This window comes from Filicampus tigris, chromosome 8 (assembly GCF_054856515.1).
Source record: "Filicampus tigris isolate MCC_2025a chromosome 8, RoL_Ftig_1.0, whole genome shotgun sequence".
NCBI lineage: Eukaryota > Metazoa > Chordata > Actinopteri > Syngnathiformes > Syngnathidae > Filicampus > Filicampus tigris.
Window position 1 is genome coordinate 14,273,944 of NC_141224.1, and position 20,744 is coordinate 14,294,687.

A 20,744-nucleotide genomic window follows, 5' to 3' on the forward strand; every position below is an offset into this window, starting at 1 on the left:
CACAGTTTTTCACAAGACTTGTGTTGCACAAGATGTACGCATTTGCATGCCGGGATGTTGCAGTGTCATTCATACTTTTAGTGACAACACATAGGATGTTTCTCAAAATAACTTTTTCAAATGACATCATTAGAGGAAAGACATTTTTGAACATTTGTAATGTACAGTGTTGGCCAACATCCTTTAAAAAATGTATAAAGTGAGGTCTTCAGATTATTACATTTTTACCATCTTAGTCTATCTCACAAATATAAAACAAATGACAAACATTAAGTATGGTGGTAACTGAGCTTGCCTTTTTGTGCCACTTGGCAGCGTATTCTTTGTTGTGCACCGTTTGTAACCACAAAATTTTGTATGTCAGCATGTCATAAATGATGATCCCCCTTATATATTCCTGTTAGCATTATTTGAATGTGATGACAATACGAACATCTCTATATTGCAATTTGTTTCACAAGTCTGACTGACATTAACTTGCGTAGTGATGGCCTTTGACAATAACCACAATTCCAAAACACATTACTCATCTTTTTTTTTTAATCTTCATCGGCCTACACTCGCCACTGAACTTTTGTACATTGAAAAAAAATCAACCAGTTACTTTTATGACTTTATAGATTTATGATTAGATTAGATTGAAAAAGGCAGCTCATATGCACCATAGAACAAATGAAAGTCACCTTTTTTTTGCAACTAAATTGCGAAAGGTTGGTACAAGTGCTGCGGCAGAACCACTATATAATAGTTTTGTGGTAATCAGTCAGTCAGTAGTTTATTTTCATTATCATTTTTCTACATACTGTATAGAGTTCTTCCCACTGTAATTTTAAAAACATCCCCAATTCCTTTCACGATTGGGCCTACTCTCGCTGTGACTTGGGTCTCGGTATTGTGGTGTCCAGATGTGTAAACTGCAAATCCTGCCAGATCAGTGATATTGCTTGTTTCTTTTGACAGTTTTTGTTTGTTTGTTTATTTAGGGACATGTGCTGAATAGACAGAATTAAAATTATTGTGGGAGGAGTCAAAGTGGCATTTGTATTTTTTTACCAGCTGCATGCTAGCTATGCTTGAATAAAAACCTCAAAATTGTCTTTGACTTTTGAAATTTTCCTCAAGATTTTATTAATAGTTTTACTATAAGATAATGATTTTTCCCATTCAATATTCAACCTAAAACATTTAAAAACTAAGACACTTGTATTTACACGTTTAACATGTACAGTAAACACACTGGTTGACACTGGCAAGTTGTTACTCAGATCAGATGTTGTAGTGTCTTGTTTTCTCCACATAGTGGCAATGTTGTTCCTTTTAAAGGTGCCCAGAAAAAACGTCAGTGCACCAGTAACGTTTGTACCATATAATGTATAATATATCATGAACCGGATTATGGTGTTTTGTTTATCTAGTGTTGCATTGTCTAACACAAATTACATGTGCTGATGAATTGCAGTAGCACGTTTTAAATGTACAGATTAAAACAGAACCAGGTTTATAGGCTGAAGAATTTATTTCTAAATGAAATGAACACATTAACGAATCAATGTTAATGGTACTGCAATGATACTTATAATAGAAACAAACAAAAATCCTCAATAGTGAATGATGTTGATTTGCTCAAAGCATCTATGACATAGTGAGCAAGTGTGTAATGAATTATTGTACATTTTACAATTTAAAGCTATACAAATAGTTCAAGACCTTAGTAATTGTGAACAGGTCGTGGGCATGCAATAACTTTGTATGCCTTGACCTTGAGTACAACACTAGCGATGCCCCTCAGGTCGGGCAGACAGGCATCAGTGGGAAAGAAGTGAAAATCTCTTAGTAAATAAGCCGTAAAGAGAAAAAGCTCCATTTTGGCAACTGATTCCCCCAGGCAGAGACGAGCCCCCCCTCCAAAGGGGATTAGGTCTCTCGGGGAGGCCCCTCCTCCCTCCAGGAAACGCTCTGAAAGACAAAGTGGTGAGGTGTGCTCTAGAATGAAATACAACAATTAATTAAATAATTAATAATAATAAAAAATAAAATAAAAAAAAGGTGTACCTGGTTTGAAGCTGTACGGCTCAGTCCAGACTGAAGGATCATGATGAGCTCCAAAAAGATTTGGAATGATCACTGTGTTCTTGGGGATGAAATAACCTGCAATACTACACAAGGATTGGCTCACTTTAATGTCAACATAATAGCATTAAAGGGGAAATCAACCCAAACATTTTTGTTCAATAATATGTTCTATGCAGGCCCACTAGTTGAAACAAGGCCTTCTGATTAATATTGTGTTTGTGGAATAAGAGAAATCAGCAAAATCCACCTGTTTTAGCCATCTTACGGGGCGGCCATTTTGTCACTTCTGCCAACTGAAAATGACATCACAATTGCTCAGCGCTCACATAACAACCAATCGTGGCTCAGCTTCAGAAAACAGGTGCGCTGTGATTGGTCGTTACCTAAGCCCTGGGCAACTGTGATGTCATTTTTAGTTGACAGCAAGTGATTAAAATATTAATCAGTTGTTTCAACTAGTGGGCCTGTATAGAACATATTCTTGGAGGAAAAAAGTGTTTGATTGACTTCCCCTTCAGCCAATGTTGAGGAACTTCATCAAAGCCAACAAGGTTAGAGGTACAGTATTAATGTCATTGAATAACTATCACTATGTTTTTATGATTTACAGGGATTCAGCAGAAAATATTAATAAGTATTCAGTATCACAACCTCTAGGTTTCCCTCATAGTCATTCGAAATACCTTATACTGGACTCTGTTTGTTTTATTGAGCAACTGTTATTGTACATATACTGTACACATACAATATCAGAAGTAATTGTACATGCCAGATTATACCTGTGTTTAACATGCTATGCACATAATAATATGGATTTCATGCACTTTCGTTTTTTCTTTAAAGTTAAATGTAAATAATTTATTATAATGAAGTAAATAAGTTATTATAATATAAATGGTTCATATGCAATTATGTATAAAAATAGAAAGCCCATCCTCAGAACCAGTCTCTATGAAATGACCTCTATATAATACGAAGAAATTTCCCCAATTTTACTCACTGCTAATATTATGAGAATAAAATGTTTAGTGACAAAAAAAAAATTCTGTTAAATCACTAAATGGGGGTGGGTAGGGGGGAAAGTAACCTAAATTAACTAAAATTACATTTGCAAAACAATTTAAAAATGTATTGTAAGAAATATCCCACACTGAAAAAAATGTTAAAATTAAGTATTTTAGAAAATTGTTTTTATAAATGAATTAAAAAAAAACACTAAAACCTAATTTAAAGCAATTGAATTTGAAAAACAAAGGGCATGATGAAATGGTGATTGTAGGTGCACGATTAAAACCACTTCTGTGACTTTGCATGTCTCCAATCTTTTGACCTGCTGTCTCGGACGGCTCTGTGCGGCACGGCCAGAGGAGCGACAGGCCTGAGTCGGAGCACTTCGTTGACGAGGGCGCTCAGGACGGGAAGTTTATGCCTCTCGCTATATTTGGGATAGTGACCCTCTGGCACAGTGCACAGCTCCTCATACACCTGAGTCTGGACCTGATGGGTTCAGCAGAGGGAAGAGTAAGCACATGCATGTCAAAGGTATTGTATGTATATATCCCAATTCGAATGAAGTTGGGAGATGTATCAAACAAAAATGAAAACAGTACATAATGATTTGCAAATCCTTTTCAAGCTATATTCAGTTGCATACACTAGGAAGACAAGATATTTAATCTTCAACTTCAAACTGATGAACACATACTGCAAACGCTGGGGCAAGGGACACAGAAAATAGCGATTTTTGAGGAATGTCCAAAATACATTCATTTGGAACATTCCACATGTGAACAGGTTAATTGGAAATAGGTGAGTGTCATTATTGATTATAAAAAGAAACATCCCCAAAAGGCACAGTTGTTCAAGCAAGCAAGGATGGGACATGGTTCATCACTTTGTGAACAACTGCATGAGAAAATAGTTTAAAAGTTTAAGGATAACATTTCTGAACATACAATTGCAAGGAACTTAGGAATTTCAACATCTATGGTCCATAATATCAAAAGATTCTGAGAATCTGGAGAAATCTTTGAAAAACAACATTGAATGCTCCTGACCTTTCATCTATTTTGTGGCACTGCATTAAAATTGGGCATCATTGTATAAAGGATATTGTCACATGGGCTTTGGAAAACTTCAGAAAACCATTGCCATTTAACAGTTTGTCGCTACCTCTACAAATGCAAGTTAAAACTCTACCAAGCAAAGTGAAAGCCAAATTTTAACAATACCCAAAAAACGCTGCTGGATTCTCTGGGTCTGAGCTAACCTGAAATGGACTGAACCAAAGTGGAAACGTGTCGTGGGTCTGACGAGTCCACATTTCAAATTGTTTCTTGAAATTATGGACATCATCGTGTCCTCCGGACCAAAGATAATAAGACCATTTGCATTATTGACAGAGCAAAGTTCAAAAGCCAGCATCAGTGATGGTATGGGGGTGTGTTAGTTACCATGGCATAGGTAACTTGCATATCTGTGAAGACACCATTAACTATGAAAGGTACATAAAGATTTTGGAGCAATATATGCTGCCTTCCTTTTTCAGGGACAGCTCTGCATGTGATTTATCAGTGTGGCTTATTAGTAAAAGAGTGTGAGTTCTAGACTGGCCTGCCAGTAGTCCAGACCTGTCAACCATTGAACATATGTGGCGCATTATGAAGCGCAAATTACAACAATGGAAATGCCTGGACTGTTGAGCGACTGAAGTTTGTACATTGTACAAGGAATTCCGCTTGTGTAGCTTCAACAATTAGTGTCCTCAGTTCCAAAATGATTACAGTATTGAGTGTTGTTAAAAGAAAAGGTAACGTAATACAGTGGTGAACATGCCCTTGTCACAGATTTCTTTGGAAAGGGTTGCAGGAACTGCATTCAAAATGAGAGAATATTTACAAAAAAATAATAATACAGTTGATCAGTTTAATCATTAATAAATATCTTGTCTCTGTACCGTGTTCACTTGAATATAGGTTGAAAAGTATCATCACATCATTGTTTTTATTTATGTTTTGCACAACATCCCAACTTCAATGAAATTGGGGTTTGTACATAGAGTAAATGAGGAATGAAAATGCTGAAGTGACCTGCCTCTGGTCGGTGCAAGAGGAATGCTACAGTCCAGCTGAGCCAGGCCGCTGTAGTCTCTGTTCCCCCAATGAGCAGGTCCACAGTGGCCATGTGGACATGAGTGTCCGTCAGCAGCTGTTGACCAACGCAGCAACCACATATACTTAACAGGTGTGTCCATGTATATTTATATGTACTGTATGCATATATATATTTATCACCACAGTGGATTTGATATAAAGCAATTATGTGACAGTCAACATCACCATAGGGTGCCTTTGAGACTCCCCATTTTACCCCCCAAAAGTGAAGATTTTCCATTAAACTTCATATCTTTCTGGAAAAATACTCTGCACGCATGCCAACCAGAAAAATCAGCATTTTCATGATGACTAAGTGATTCTGATGAGGACACCAAAGGCATTTTATAATGATATTGACAAAACACATAAAACTGCGTCACTGACACTGTCCACCTACTTTTGGACTGAATTATAAGAATGCTTGATTAAGTGTAAATGTTTGGTTAATAATATTGATTACCACTCCGTTTTTCGTATCGAGTCCCTTGAGGAAGTAGCCTGTGATGGTGCTTTCGGGTTTGTTGTCTTGCGACTGCACAAGAGACAAAACAAGAGATAACAATTAATACTAATTGCTTAGTGAAGGGTATGAACAGCTAGAATGAGATCAAGCATAATAGGAGTGCATTATTAATTCTCAGCAAAAGGATCACCCCATTTTTTCATGGCGAATCCCTAAAATGATCAAAGTTAGACATCATGCTTTGCCCACATTTGATGGTGTAGGCAAATAAGGTTCTCAATTTAGTGCCGCCCATATATCTAATACAGTGATTCCAAAGTCACTTATTTTTGAGGCAGGTTTTTTTCAAAGGTTTTACCCAATTTTCATTTTGTAGAATCAACCATACAGAAACAAGATGCTTTTCCTGTCTTTCGCCAGAACCAAAAGAATTCTACAAAATAAGAGCTAAAAGAGAATGTTTTTTTTTTGGTTTTTTTAATTCTCTTGACAAATGAGCCAGCAGAAGCGATCTCACCCACAAACACTGTATCCTCTCAAAACAAACCACATTGCAATGACATGAGTGAACACTGACCTTGTAGTCACCCACAAACACTGTATCCTCTCAAAACAAACCACATTGCATTGACATGAGTGAACAGCAGAGCTGGGCATTCCGCCTATGTGACGGACTGGTCCGTCTATCCGCCTTTGACGGATGTCCATTTTCTAGGCGATAAATGATAGACGGCAACCTTAAAAAAATTAACGGATTAAGCATAGTCGGAAGCCCATTTTTTCCATCTATGTCGTTGTATATCGGCTATTTTCGCGGTGAGGCTTCAATGGCCACGTAGAGGTTTCCGTTTCCCGTTGGCCGCGGCCGAGGATTCTGGCTCCTAAAAGGAGACCCTATTTAGTTCGGCCACGGTGAGGCTTCCATGCCACGGTGAGTCTTTTGTTTCAAATATCGCTCAGCGGGGATGGGGGGTGGGGGAAGTCTGCGAGTGGAAGTTGTTCAAAGTTTGTAGACGGAAACGCAAACAAAAGCCTGTTTAAAATGATAGATGGACCGGCCTATAGGCGATTACTATTTGTTCCAGCCAGGCAAAAAGGCGGATAAACGGATAGGGGAAGGGTACCCAGGCTGCAGGTGGAAGGTGACAAACGGACCGGGAAATTTTAGTAAAATGCCCAGCTCTGGTGAACAGTAACACTGACCTTGTAGTCGTTGAGGTGTTTGCGTATGATGTTGTCTCTCTTGGTCACCATTCGCATGAGATGGGAGAAAACAGGGTTGGGTAATTTCTTGGAGAGAACAGATTACACCATGACACATTTGAATGATTCTTTTTTTAATGAATCTCACCGACTTTTGAATGATTATTTCTTTAACTGACTCTCAGCAAAGGGAAGGAGTCCAGGGCGTAAATCCAACATGAGCCCCATAGAGCGACAATCTCATTGAGACAGTTGTGTAATTCCTGCAGCTCTGAAGAACTCTTGTCGTACTGAAACAATTGACCGATTACATAAAGAATAATGATTAAAAATTGAATAATGGACTGTACAATACCTCAATTATTGATTCATTTATGTCAACAATGCATGCGCTATCTCTGAATGACTTGGTCATCTGTCCATTTCAAAAATCAAATGTGTCCCTTGAGTTTGCCCGCCCCCTTTAAAGAACACAAACTCACTTCCTTTCCAAAAGTCAAAGTGGTGATCACATTACTGGCTGCCACTGTGAAATCCTCGGAGGGATCAACAGCACTGCCTTGATAGTCCTTCAGAACCTGCAAATAAAGATACAACCAATATTGTATTATAATATAATATAATAGCCCAATAGTAGAACAATTTAGAGTTCAGTTTCAGTTCACTTTCTCTGAGCTCTTTTTTGCCGCTGCGTTGTGTGTACCTACCTTGCAGAGATGCGCCGCCTGCTTTTCGATCACCCCGTGCAAAGAATGATGGCAACATCGCAGCAAAGCGCCATGGACCAGGCGACGATGGACTCGCCACTCATCGTTGTAGTCCCCCAGTGAAATCGAGCGCCCTCCACCAGACACGATATCTCCTGGTGAAAGAGGGTAGGTTCACAGGCACAAATTAAAATAAAACCACCCATTCATTTTATATAGCAAGTGTCCTCGTGAGAGTCTCTGGTGAACTGGAGATTATCCCAGACTCAGCAAGAGGAGCGGGGGACACCGTGAACTGGTTGCCAGTCACTCGCAGGGCACATAGAGACAAACAACTATTCCCACTCACATTTTTCACCTGTAGTCAATTTAGAGTCTTCAGTTAACGTGAAATGCATATTTTTGGAATATAGCTGATAACCAGAGAATCCTAAAAATAATGACAGAGATGCTCCAGCTGAGATTTGAGCTCGGATCTCCCGGTTGCGAGGCTGACATACCAACCGTAGCGCTCACCGGTGAATGAAACGGGCCTCCCTGCAAAGTCTGACCATTTCTTCACCAAAGCCTCTCTTATGACCTCGCTGCTGTTCAGAACCACCATGCCTGTAGAAAAAAGTGGAAGATGTATGTTGGTGTCTGTGTCTTACCGTACATGTTAAGATGAACAAAAATGTTCACATCAAGCAATGAAATTGTTGATGATTACAAGTATTTCCATATTTAAGTTGGTAGATGTGTCCGTAGCGCTGTGCTAGACGGGTTAGGTGAATTGGCAGATGGTCGTGAGTTAACTCCATCATGTTGCCTATAAGGAAACTGCTTGGAGGGCCTGAGAAGGAAAAAGAACAAACAAGCAGAATAAGAGGAAGAAAAAGGAGACAGATGACAAAAGGTCTAACAGTGGTCTATGGTAAATCTATATGTCGTCACTGTCCAATGAAAATCATGTTTCTCACTATTGTTTTCTGAAGGAACAATACACATTACTCTTCGTCAAATTTGAGAAAAAAAAAACTTTGATAAAGTATATTTTTCATTTAAAGATTTTTTTCAGATAAGAATAATAAACTCATTTTTGTTGGATATTAACTATTTGCAAATAGTTACCTAGTGGAGTTTTTCCATTGGGACATTGAGAGTTGTTTCCTGGTGCAGACTTGAAGAAAGTTTGCAGAAGCACGAACACCAGCATGAGGAGGGCAGCTGCCACAGTGAACACCACCACCTCTGTTGGCATCTTGTGTCTTCTGTGATGCTGCTCCTCTTCGAAAAACTTTCCATCGAGCTTCTCACCCCATTTATAGTGATCCAAAGCATCTCTCATCATGACTGTATGTGAGGGGATTTTTGCCGCTCATATCAAGGGCGTGTAAATGTTTTCTTTTGTGTCAAAATCTGTGTCGTCGCGAAGGACATGATAACACGCCCTAGGCAACATGACAGATTGATTGGCAATGTTTTCGTTTCATGTAAAGGAGGAGGACACATTCATTTTCCCTTAACAGGATGTGTTTAATGTAAAACCAGTCCACATCAGACCCACATTTATTTCAATTGAGTGAGACAGTGCATATTTACAGTAGTAGTGAGATGAGTCAAACGTCACCCTGTTGAACTGGATGGGCCGAACAGAAAAATAAAAATGTAACAGAATGCATCTCTGCAGAGCTCAACAGAGATAAGGGAGTGAAACACTCAAAAGAAAAACTGTGAAAAGTGACATACAACAACAATGAGACCCTTTCTTCATCTGGAGTTCTTGAGAGCTTGGTCATCCTTAGCCATGTGTCACAGGAGAGAACCTAGATGGTCTGAACTTCATCTCAGTGAAGGGAATGGAGGAGTCTTTTCCTTTCCAGTCAATCCACACCACTCCCTGCATTGGATTAACCACAACATTGCATCTTTTTGGTCAGTGGGTAGAAACATGGAAAAGGAAACACCAGTAACTGCTGATTGTATTGTACCTGATTATTAGTGTTGATGCCATAAAGCCCATTGAGGTTGGTTTTGTAGCAGTTTTTATACCACCAGCCTCCCATGTAGGCCCGGGAACAGTGGATTCCCAAAGAGTCAGGGTCCTTATCCCGGGTTGAGAATGGACGGTCATTGTGGTACTTCATAGAATCACCTGGCCAAGAATGACATTGTGTTAATACAGTGAAGTTTTACTTATAGTTTATAAGATGGAGCAAAACATGTCACCTGCTGTTCCTATGTATCCAGACACCGTGAGGGCAAAATAATTCTCTTCAGAATCAATGGAAAAGTTAGCGTAATGAGCATAAGCTGTTTCGTTTCCAAATCGCAGGTCTACCCTTAGGCTCACGGGGCCGATGCTGGTCAAGTTGTGCAGAATCGCATTTCCTGTTGGTGGTTGTGGGTGGAAGAAAGAGATGTACACACTAACCGTATCATACTATCAAGTGACATTTGGTTGTTTGTTTAGTGATTGTTCAAGCAAACTTTAACCGTACCGAGCCAGAAATCTTCACTAAGGTTTCCAAAGCCGGCTCTGTATTCACTCCAGGTTCTGTAGAAATCAGTTTTTCCACTCATTCTTCTTTGGAACACCTAAAAAAATTGAGGCATCTAGATAAACATGTTCATCATTTCTCAAGTTATTTAAATAGCATTAGTTTGTTTCACCGTCCATCCGCCTCCATCAGTCTCCATGTCGCAGTAGACTCTGAAGACTTGGCCCTCCTTTCCCTGGGGGTAGATATCTACCTCCCCTGACTGAAGAGCCCCATTCAGCAGCTCCTGAGAGCACTCGGTTGGGTAGGGGAAACGCAGCTTCCCTATGATATGGGTTTGGAGGGAAAATAATGAGTAATATTACAGGAGTGGATGGACGTGTTTGGGTTCTAGGTTTACCTGTGATGAATTCGGTGGTGACAATTGATGTATAATGTCCATCTCTCTCGCCTTCTACCAGAACATTATAGCGTGACATGGGTAACAGGCCTGTCAGTTTATACTCTGTGATGGAGGGCTCCAGGATAAGCTCCTAGTATAAACATAAAAATAATTACAGTAATGTTACTGTAATGTATTAATTGAATTGTTTGGGAACAATATTCATGGTCTACGACTCACCATTGCCTCCTCTCCTACCACTTGATAGATCAGTCTGTAGCTGTGATAAACCACAGTCGAACTTCTCCAAACAATCAGAGCAGAGCGAGCACCCACTTCGCTGGCTTTGACCACTTACAAGAGATAAATGCCCAAATACTCATTTCTGATCTCTTCAGCTCTTGATCAAACAAGCTTGATCCAAACCTGAACTTGTCATCTACTCACCATTGGCAGTGGTGAAAGTCGATGTAATGGCTGCGCTCTGAAGACTATCCTTCTGGCTCAAGACTTTGATGGTGTACACAGTGCCTCTCTGCAGGCCTCTCAGCTGGTGCTCCACTGAGTTTCCAGACAACATCACTGTGACAGTCACATTAGGAGCTGTGGAAAAGAGAATCATTAGCTAGTTTTGCAATCACTAAGATCGTTTCATTAAGACACTAGGTTTATAGTTCTAGCACTCACTCTTGGAGGACTCGTAGCTGATGATGAAACGGTCTACCTTGCCCAAACTGGGAGTCCATTGTAGCACTGCTTTAGTGTCTGTAACATTGATGGCTCGTAGGTGGGTTGGTGGTGCAGGCACTGCAGATGAGAAACAACACATTATTGTACTGTACTTAATATGCAGAACTTCCACAATTTGAGAACAGAGGTAAGTGGAATGTGTGTTGTACCTGTGGTGATAATGGACACAAGCGCATCGCTATGGACTCTGCCTTGTGTTGTGGTTACAGTGATTATATAGGATGATCCAGCAGACAACTTGGAAAGAATCACATGAGTCTGTTGGGAGTCCAAGTTCACTGAATGGGTCTCACCTTGAAGGAAAATGTATAAATAATTCAACACTTATGTACTACAGATGGTTATGCATTTCAATGTTCTGTATTTTTTGACAGACCTGTGACAATGTGGGTGTACGTGATCGTGTAGCCTGTGATTGTCGTCTTGGGTTTGGACCAGGAAACCATGAGTGATGTCTCTGTTATGTTACTGAAAAGCATATCTGTAGCTGGCTCTGGACCTAAAGAAGGAAGACGAAGAGGTTGGACATATTCACTGACTCTAGGAACAATGTAGTGCATTTTGTTTTTACCTGTAGTTGCAATAACTTGGTGAATCTTGGATTTTCTGTCCACTGTAGTACCATATATGTGCAAGACATAGCGCGTATTAGTGCGAAGGTTACTGAACTCAACTGACCGCACACTGCCAGGCACCACCAGCATGATCCTCTTGGTTTCTGTTTTACTTTTTGATGCAACAACTTTACTTGAAGAGGAAGGGCTGTCCTTGTGTACCTGGACCTCAATTTTATTTTTTACTGCATAAACATTGTCTCCCTCAAAAGCTTCCTCTTCAAACTCCTGATACTCCTCCTCATCACCTTCTGTTTGTGGTTCCCTTCTGATCACTGTGAAGTTCTTAAACATTCCTTGTGGTGCTGACCATGAGATGATGAAGCTGTGGGAGGAGATGTTTACAACCTTCACAGAACCTAATCCTCCTGTCCTTGTGACACTTGTCATAGAGCCACCATGGGTAGTTGTTTGGCTCTGGGAAACTTGAGCATTGTCTGAAGTGGCTGCAACAGAGGCATTCACTATGTATTGACTTTTCAGGGTGACACTCCCTTTTCCTGTCTTGCTTGCATCTGTGGTATCAATAGAAGTATCTACAGTTGAAGTATCTTTTCCTTTTCCAGTGCTGGCATCAACAGAGTGCACTGTTATGATACTTCTCCCTTGCCCAGTTTTGCTAGCATCTGTGTTTCTGTTGTCACCAGAGTGGACAGTTGTAGTATGTCTGCTTTGTGCATTCTTGCCGTTAGCAGAGTGCACAGTACCTTTGCCTTGTCCTGTCTTGTCACTAGCAGAGTGCCTTGTCATGGTGTTCCTGCTTTGCCCAGTCTTGCCATCAATAGAATGTTTTGCTACAGTATCGCTCCCCTTTTCTGTCTTGCTAGCATCTGTGTTTCTGTCTTCAACATAATGCACAGTACGTCTGCCTTGTTCAGTCTTATGAACAACATAGTTCACAGTTGTAGTATGTCTGCCCTGTTCATCCTTGCCATTAATAGAGTGCAAAGTTTTAGTAGTTTTAAATTTCCCAGTCTTACTAGCATCTGTGTTTCTATCATCAACCACCTGAACAGTTGTAGTATGTTTTCCTTGTTCAGTCTTGGTACCAACTGAATGCAATTTTATGGTCTCCTTCCCTCTTCCGGTTTTGCTCGCATCTGTGTTTCTGCTGTCAGCAGAGTGCATAGTTGTAGTATGTCTGCCTTGTCCAGTCTTAACATCAACAGAATGCGACGTTTTTGTATCTCCCCCCTTTCCGGACTTGCCATCCATTGAGTGCACTGTTGCAGCATCCCTCCCCTTTCCGGTCTTGCTAGCATCTGATTTTCTGTCATCACCAGAGACATCAGGTGTAGATGTATGTCCAATTTTAACATTTGTTACTGAATATCTCCCTTGTCTGGTTTTGGTATCATCTATGTTTATCTCTTCAACAGTAGGCACATTTGTAGTACCTATATGTTTTTCAGTGTTTTCATCAACAGAGTGTACAGCAGTATCCACTTTCACCTTTTTAATCTGCTTTGACCCTGATGGTTGAGTTGAATTATTTTTAATGAGTGTAGACTGCTCCTTGGTGTCCTTTCCAGCTAAGGTTTTGTTTGTTGCCACAATCCTGGTAAGAATTGTTGCAAATTTTGCTGTTCTATTTTTGGATGGATGGACGATGGCTGGTTGGACATCACTCTGGGTTATGTTAGACTGAGGTTCATCTTTGAGTTGATCAGATTTTGAATATGATTTAATCATGGTTCCTTCTTTGATGACTTTCATCTCCGTTTTTTTAGCACCTAAGGTCATAGTTTTGCCTTTGCCAGTCTCCTCTTGCTTTCTGCCTTCATGCTTCAACAGAATCTGACCAACAGTAGGGACGGTGGTCTTTGTGGAACCTTTTATTGTAATTTTCTTCTCAGAAGCATCCAAGATGATCTGTGCCTTTGCAAGACCTAATTTAGCATTAGTGGCTAACTTTGATTTAATGTCAGTCTCCTTAGCATCAGCCTCCTTCTTCTGGTCTTTCTTCTCCAGTTGCACCTGCGCTGCCGTTTTGGTTTTGTCCTCACTGTTTTCCTTGATAGTGGTTCTTTCTTTATTCTCTTTTTGGGATTCTGGATCCACTTTCACCTTTATCACCCCTTTGGCTTCTTCTGACATTACAGAGCAGAGATATCATTATGAGAGGTTGAATTTCAGATCATTAAATTTAGTCACATTTAGTCATTCAGTCCACAAGACAATCACTTACTTTTACTGCACTCAGCTCCTGAGGCACAGCTACTGCAGTCCGTACCCATGAATCCTTCCTGACAGATGCATTTTCCTTTCTGACATTCTCCGTTGTCACTACAATCATTTGGACAATTTGCAGAACATGGACCTGATTGGGGAAGAAAAAACATTTTTGTTTATGAAAATGCAGAGACTTAGGAACCATATTGGGGAAAATAATAACCATACATTTGTTCTTCAGCGAGGACATCTCTCTCTCCAGTCTGGCCAAGCGTCCTTTCAGCTCAGCCATCTCAGCCTCACAACCGCCTGTACAGCCACTGGGCATCAAACTGATCTTATGTGTCATGACCAGCGGAGTACCAGGTTTAAGGCTCACTTCATGCTCTTTGGTGTTGCTTGACTCACAGGCATTAGCAATAACCACCTTGATTGGCTGTGAAGAGGCAGCCTTTACTTTGGTGTCGCTGGGAGCCTTGTTTACAGTTGCCTGATCTGCAGAGGCTAAGGCCCTATCCTTGACAACAACAGACCCACTAGCTATATTTTGGTCTGTGAGCGCATGGTTGTGCTTTGAATTCTTCATATCACCAGCAGAGGGAGATTTGATCACAACTGTAGGATCAACAGAGGCTGTAGTCTGGGGTTTTACAGCTGTTGGGGCACTGGGTGCAGCAGCCTTTGCAGGTGTGGCAGTTTGGACTGTGGAAGTCGGTTTAACTTTGGAGTTCTTTAAATCTTTTACTCCTACAGTTTGATTGTCAGATTCCATGGTCTTCTCTTTGATAGCAGCAGAACCGCTGGTTGTAGAGGCCTTTGCTGGAATTAAGAGAGGAGTCTGGACTGTGGGGGCAGGCTTTTCCTTCGAGTTCTTCACTTCTCTGATGGAGGGAGGTTTCACAACAACAGTCTGATTGACAGAGGCTATTAGCTTGTTTTTGGTGGTTTTGGTGCCACTTGCTGACTTTGTGGATGTTGACTGAGCATTTTGACGTACGGTGGGGCCTGGCTTGACTTTGGCAACCTTCCCATTGCTGGCCGAAAGAGATTTCTCATATGCAGTCTGATTGACAGCAAGTTGGAGTTTATCTTTTGTGGTTTTAGTGCTGTTGACAATTCCCGACCTTATGGGTGCTGACTGATTATTAAGAGCTCCAGTGGGTCCAGGATTGTCCTTTGTAACCTTCACTTCACTGCCTCTTGTGGATTTGGCTAAACCTGTGTGATCAAGTGAGATTGTGGGCTTGTCTTTCTTGGTTACAGATCCACTAGCTGTGGATGTCTTCATTGGTGAGGACACAGTGGTGGAGTTCACTGTCGGTCTGGGCTTACTTCTGGTGCTTGCTGTAACATTTGTTGCCGGGGGTTTTTGGTTGGGGAGAGGAGTCGGTAAAACTGTCTGATTGATGTTATTTAGATTTAGGGTGGGGCGACCGGTCAGTTTGGCGGGAGCAGTGCTGGTTTTAGGTTTTGGAACGGTGAAAGCAACATTGGTTTTAGTCAAAGCATTTCCTGTGGAGCTTCTCTTCTGATTGGTGCTGGTTTCAAGTGAAGCAAATGGGGTGAGAAGGAGGAGAACTCCAAATGTAAACAACATCTTGAGGCAGTAACCAGAGATTAACTATGGAATATCTGTTGTATGTTCTTCCGAATATGAACTCCTTCTTCTGAAGGGTTGAGCCTGCTCTTACCTACAAATGAGAAGAAAATTATTTATTGTCTTTTTGAATGATCAACAATTAAAAAAATTTTGAGGCGCTTATGTTTGTATGTATGTATCTTTGCTCTCAGTATAGTCAATCTCTTCAAGAAGATCAAAAGTGCACTTAGTATGCCCTTTCAAAATATGCCTAAACTAAATATGAGCTGACATAATGTGACAGTGTTCCGACCCACACCCATAATAGTTCATTCATCTGCTTGCCCAAACCTTATTAGATGGTTCTGAACAGGAAGGAAGAAGTCTGATGGTGAAAATGAGTGGAGAACTAACAGTGGGGGACTGTATAGGACTGTGGGACATTGTTTGTCTTTCACTCCACAGAAGCTTACATAAGCCTCCACAGCCACGGCCAATAAAACCCACCTAAAGAAATATATCATGCCGTTGAATGGAATGGATAGAATATCAAGTAAACTGTTCCACAGGTCAACAAATTGCAACACCTGATGACCTATATTTTGTGTTTAGCAATTAAGAGTGCATGTACTTTTTCATAGTAAGTCACTGAAGTGCACCACATTAACTTCTAAATAGGAAAGACGCAAGTTATTATAAGTTCATCTACATTACCTTTTGCAATTAAAGATGTTTGCACCTAAAATAATTACTTAACAGGCCCTGAAATATGTGCCTATTTCATGCAATATCTACACGATATACACATCAGTTCTTCGACAAAATGTATGATATTTTGACAGTTAAAAGACATCGATATCAATAAATTAATTTCCCCACCCCAACTGAGCATTGGGGGGGAAAGCACTTACCTGATTGATGGTTATTGTATCTTATCTCTGTGTGCCTCCCTCCATTTGAATGGAAAATTGTACACAGACTTACAGGGTGGGAGTTGAGCAGAAGAAAGGTGGAAAAGGATAAAGTTCGCTTGTACTTAAGGGACCCCCGCATCCTCTCCCCCCCAACTCCTCCCCCAAGTAGTCCCACTCACTCAACCACCACTGAAAATATTTCAACTCGACAAAAAAAATGGGTACATTTCCATTGACTTACGATATTTGATTTGCCACGGGTCTCATATTGTTTATATTGTTTACCAATCTCTCAATTGTGATCACCCTGTTTAGCATAATTCAGTATTCATTATTTACATTGAATTCAATTTACAATTGGTATATTGTCAATTATTTTTTCTTTATAATCTTTTGTAACACTGTATACTGTACATGTAACAAGGTATGACTCACGCACACATGCACAAACAAACATACACACAAATAAATGTATAAAAACAGTGACTGAATGAATGTCCGGTGTGAGAATCATGATTCAGCTGGAATACATAACATAACACTGCAGGTATTCAGTGGCCACTCTGGGGGGGACAGGAACCTCTCGCTATATGAATTGGCCGTCTGTTGGCATTAATGAGATGTAACTACACCACAGTTATGTAAGAGACCAAATATCCAACACATTTTAAGGAATGCTCTGTGGACGCTCTGCATCTTGGACCAAAATGGCCACCCACCATCCCTCCTTTTGTAAACCACATGAAGACAAGTTAACCCAGGCTTTGCAAGCAAGCGGGCATGAGTGACATTTTGCAGAGGTGCAACACTTCCAACCACTAGAGCACGCATGCCTATTAATAAAACAGACAATTTTGATCACAGAGCACATTTAACGAATGTTGGTCTCAATTTTTAAATATGTTTTTCAGTCAAAAAAAGTGAATGAAATGAAATAGTATTCTTAATATGCTGCATATAATCCAAAAGTACAATAAAATGAAAAAAATAGTTTCCCATGTTCTCCTTCCATTAGTGTGATGTGTGTCATCTTCCACACCGCTTACCCTGTACATGCAGGGTCGCGGGGAGGTGCTGGAGCCTATCCGAGCTGACTATGGGTGAAAGGTGGACAAACCCCTGAACTGGTCACTAACCAGTCGCAGGGCACACACACAGACACAGTGACTGAGTGGGAACCGATCCCACGCTGCCCGCACACAACTCAGTCGAGTGTACCGCTACACCATCAGCGACCCGCCTTCCATTATTTAAAAGCACAGAAGTAAAACATTAAAACAAATTTAAAAATGAAGAAAGAAATGGTGCAATAATATACAAAATAAAGTATACAGCAGAGTCAAAAGAGAATTTCACATTTTCTTTGCAATCCATACATCATCAGGGTTGAGGGTGAGCTGGGGCCTATCCCATCTGACTTTAGCAGAATGGCAACGTACAGTCTGGACTGGTCTCCAGCCAATTGCACGGCATCTAGAAACAAACAACCATTTACACTCATATTCACACCAATAAACCAGAGCTGAGTGTTGAACACCGAGCCTCAGAAATGTGAGGTAAACTTGTTTACCAGAAGGCCATAATGCCTTTTTACAAAATGACCCTGTTATTCAGTTGAATGTTTGAAAAAAATGATAAAATGAATTATAAAAGTATTATAGACATCAGATTTCACCCATCCATCCATCCATCCATCCATCCATCCATCCATCCATCCATCCATCCATCCAGAAAGAAAGAAAGAAAGAAAGAGAGAAACACAATTGTCAGAAATGCCCCATACACGGTGGCCTCTTCATCAGTGTCTCCACCTCATGCTCACACCTCGCAAGTGCCAATTGCACTACTCCACTCCCCACCCCCTCTGCACCCCGTCTCACTGCTGACCCTGCCCTGGCCTTTGGGAGAGGCCTGACTTTAATCAACGATACTCCACATCTGACAAAATATAAACAGCTCTGTGAAAACATGTCACACCAGCTTTTTAAGCATATTTGCCATGCCATATGATGCTCAATGTACTAGTTCAATACTGATATTGACACTAAAGTTCTTGTGGCAAACCAACGATTAGCCAGAGTATGAATCCAAGTTTTAAGTCCGCACTTTCAACATTTATTGAGAGTGGTAGATGTTTTATGTTATCTAAATATACTATTTACCATATTTCGTAGGTCTGAAGTAGTGTAAATACACTTTTTCTGTGTGCTATTATTGAGTCTAATACAAACCAATGTACATTAAATGAAACCCACAATTTGGTTTTGGAGTTGCAATGCAATGTTTAAAATTACAGGTCAAGATTCCTCCAATGTTTTTCCTATCACATCTCAGTGAAAATCGATGCATCAGCAGGCGCATTAAAAACAAACGAAACAAAACAAACCACAGTACCTTTGTTTTAATATATACTTTGGAAATTTGAATTGACTGCAGCTCAGATCTTGAACTCACATATGAATCTCCTAAATCAAACAATTCAAAGTTAATCCCAAATGTTCTGTGTCCCTACCCAGATCCTCACCAAAAAGTAATGGTTTCCTTTTTGGCCCATGTACCACATTGCTCCAAAGTTCCATGAGCCATTCATTTTTTTAGACTGCTTGTCTCCATTCAGATCACAGGTGAGCTGGACCGTCTCCCATTTGTTTTTGGGGCGAGATGTGAGATACGCCTTGGACTGCTTGCCAGTCAATCACTTGCCACATTTAAACAAGTACTCAAGTTAACATTCACACCAATGGACTATAATCTTCAACGAGGCTTGATTTTGGAATGTGGAAGGAAGCCGGGGTACGCTGAGATTATTTGTGTGTCATTATGATTCTGGTGGATGATTAAATTCACACAAAGTGTGAAATTGAAAAAATCTTTTTCCACACCATTACCCAAATTCTGACCGAAAGTATAGTTTTGTGGTAACTTTTGTATCTGTCCAACATTTAACTATTTTACAATGTTAAAAATCCAATCCAAACTGTGCATTTGGCATCCGTTTTAATTTTAAATGGGGAGTAAAGTCAAAACTTTTCTTTACTATAATGTGTTCTATGTTCCCCAATAGTCTAAACATATATCACATTTGTGGAATATGAATTAAGCAGCAAAATCCTTCCATTTCAAGGAGTGGCAATTTTGCCACTTGTTTTCCTTTGAAAATGAAATCGCAGTGCCTAAGGGCTTAGCTTGCAAACGTCACATGACCAAACACAGAAAACAGGTCAGCCGTGTTGGTCCTAACCTGAGCCCTTTGGCACTGTGATGCCATTTTCAGTCAACACCAAGTGATAAAGTGGCCAACCCCTGAGATGGATGAAAAGGTTGGATTTTGCTGCTTAATTCATAGGCCTATTCCACAAACACAATATTGATCAGAATGGCATATTTAGACTAGTGGGGGGTGCATTGAACATATTATTGTAAAGAACATTTTTTACTCGATTTCCTTTTAATCAGTGCCAGACATTTTTAGACCCTCTTTTACCTTAATGTTCGAAAAGTATTTCAAAATATATAAATACATTTCTGGGATTGAATGGCTGGACTGTGAAAAGACAAATAAATATCTTATTGGCAGTGAATGAGTTAAATAAATATTGATTGAATACTCATTCAATCCCAAAGACATATTTATGTGTGAAGGCATATAAATGCAAAGGACATATTTATGTCTTCACATATGAATGAATGAGTTAATATATAAAATCAAAATACCGTCTTTTTAGATTCGTGTCTGTTAATGAACAAGAAAGTTGAAATCTTGATGAAACTTCTCTTTTTACATGCCAAGATGGTAGCCATTGACTCCTTGGTTTTGCAGGTGACTCATGTTCCAGCCTTGGCTAGTCCTTCTGGCATTTATCCTCCCCAGATTCAAACGTAATGACATGTCTAATGGTCAAAGGCTGGGACAGAGCAGCCATTGATGGGTCTGCATTGAAGTGATGCTCAAGTCCTCCCATGTTGCTTACATTGGACTGGGCCTCTGAGATTAGAATAATATCAACACATAAGCCCTCGCTTGTTCCTCACTTCTCCATCGCTCTCTCGCTCTTTCTGTCTGTTGTTTTCTCTGGTTAACTTGAATACTCTCAACCTATTAATTACAGCTTTAAAAGGGCGGAGATGACATTTTGGACCATATTGGGTTAAAGAAGGGATATCTAACCCCAAATCTGTCCACTGTCCACACCACCGCGGGCAAGTGAGTACACGGACATTTGATGTGAACATTTTGTGCCAACCTGAAAAT

The 20,744-nt window shown here is 40.2% G+C and overlaps 2 protein-coding genes across 6 annotated transcripts; both read right to left on the minus strand.

Moving 5' to 3' along the window:
* Positions 1 to 1,382: 1,382 nt before the first annotated feature.
* Positions 1,383 to 8,956, minus strand: cyp21a2 (cytochrome P450, family 21, subfamily A, polypeptide 2). 3 transcript variants are annotated; one of them, XM_086039168.1, is made up of 12 exons: positions 8,712 to 8,956; positions 8,311 to 8,433; positions 8,118 to 8,207; positions 7,602 to 7,756; positions 7,377 to 7,472; positions 7,074 to 7,184; positions 6,895 to 6,981; positions 5,689 to 5,760; positions 5,167 to 5,280; positions 3,368 to 3,570; positions 2,053 to 2,156; positions 1,383 to 1,956 (listed from the first exon to the last, which is right to left on the minus strand). In XM_086039168.1, the coding sequence occupies exons 1-12, from the start codon at positions 8,929 to 8,931 to the stop codon at positions 1,709 to 1,711; spliced, it is 1,623 nt and encodes a 540-aa protein (XP_085895294.1). In that variant the 5' UTR covers positions 8,932 to 8,956; the 3' UTR covers positions 1,383 to 1,708. The 3 variants fall into 3 exon arrangements, with proteins under 3 accessions (XP_085895294.1, XP_085895295.1, XP_085895296.1); XM_086039169.1 differs by having other exon boundaries at positions 1,388 to 1,956; positions 3,404 to 3,570; positions 8,712 to 8,953; XM_086039170.1 differs by having other exon boundaries at positions 1,810 to 1,956; positions 2,053 to 2,148; positions 3,404 to 3,570; positions 8,712 to 8,952.
* Positions 8,957 to 9,203: 247 nt separating this feature from the next.
* tnxba (tenascin XBa) lies at positions 9,204 to 15,684 on the minus strand. 3 transcript variants are annotated; one of them, XM_086038347.1, is made up of 17 exons: positions 14,537 to 15,684; positions 14,228 to 14,503; positions 14,016 to 14,147; positions 13,084 to 13,917; positions 12,626 to 13,014; positions 11,785 to 12,508; positions 11,590 to 11,712; positions 11,363 to 11,506; positions 11,151 to 11,270; positions 10,911 to 11,066; positions 10,704 to 10,816; positions 10,482 to 10,614; positions 10,254 to 10,405; positions 10,082 to 10,178; positions 9,810 to 9,971; positions 9,572 to 9,735; positions 9,204 to 9,480 (listed from the first exon to the last, which is right to left on the minus strand). In XM_086038347.1, the coding sequence occupies exons 1-17, from the start codon at positions 15,594 to 15,596 to the stop codon at positions 9,382 to 9,384; spliced, it is 4,878 nt and encodes a 1,625-aa protein (XP_085894473.1). In that variant the 5' UTR covers positions 15,597 to 15,684; the 3' UTR covers positions 9,204 to 9,381. The 3 variants fall into 3 exon arrangements, with proteins under 3 accessions (XP_085894473.1, XP_085894472.1, XP_085894471.1); XM_086038346.1 differs by having other exon boundaries at positions 11,785 to 13,917; positions 14,228 to 15,151; positions 15,197 to 15,271; positions 15,332 to 15,684; XM_086038345.1 differs by having other exon boundaries at positions 11,785 to 13,917; positions 14,228 to 15,684.
* Positions 15,685 to 20,744: the final 5,060 nt, after the last annotated feature.

Excerpts from the sequence above, each read along its gene's own strand:
- cyp21a2 (XM_086039168.1), bottom strand. The coding sequence starts at position 8,931 with ATGATGAGAGATGCTTTGGATCACTATAAATGGGGTGAGAAGCTCGAT. Across the intron at positions 8,434-8,711 it reads CAATGGAAAAACTCCACTAG|GCCCTCCAAGCAGTTTCCTT; the intron begins GTAACTATTTGC and ends TTTCCTTCTCAG. Across the intron at positions 6,982-7,073 it reads ACTCCTTCCCTTTGCTGAGA|AAATTACCCAACCCTGTTTT; the intron begins GTCAGTTAAAGA and ends GTTCTCTCCAAG.
- tnxba (XM_086038345.1), bottom strand. The coding sequence starts at position 15,596 with ATGTTGTTTACATTTGGAGTTCTCCTCCTTCTCACCCCATTTGCTTCA. Across the intron at positions 11,713-11,784 it reads CCAAGTTATTGCAACTACAG|GTCCAGAGCCAGCTACAGAT; the intron begins GTAAAAACAAAA and ends TTCCTTCTTTAG. Across the intron at positions 10,615-10,703 it reads TGGTAGGAGAGGAGGCAATG|GAGCTTATCCTGGAGCCCTC; the intron begins GTGAGTCGTAGA and ends TGTTTATACTAG.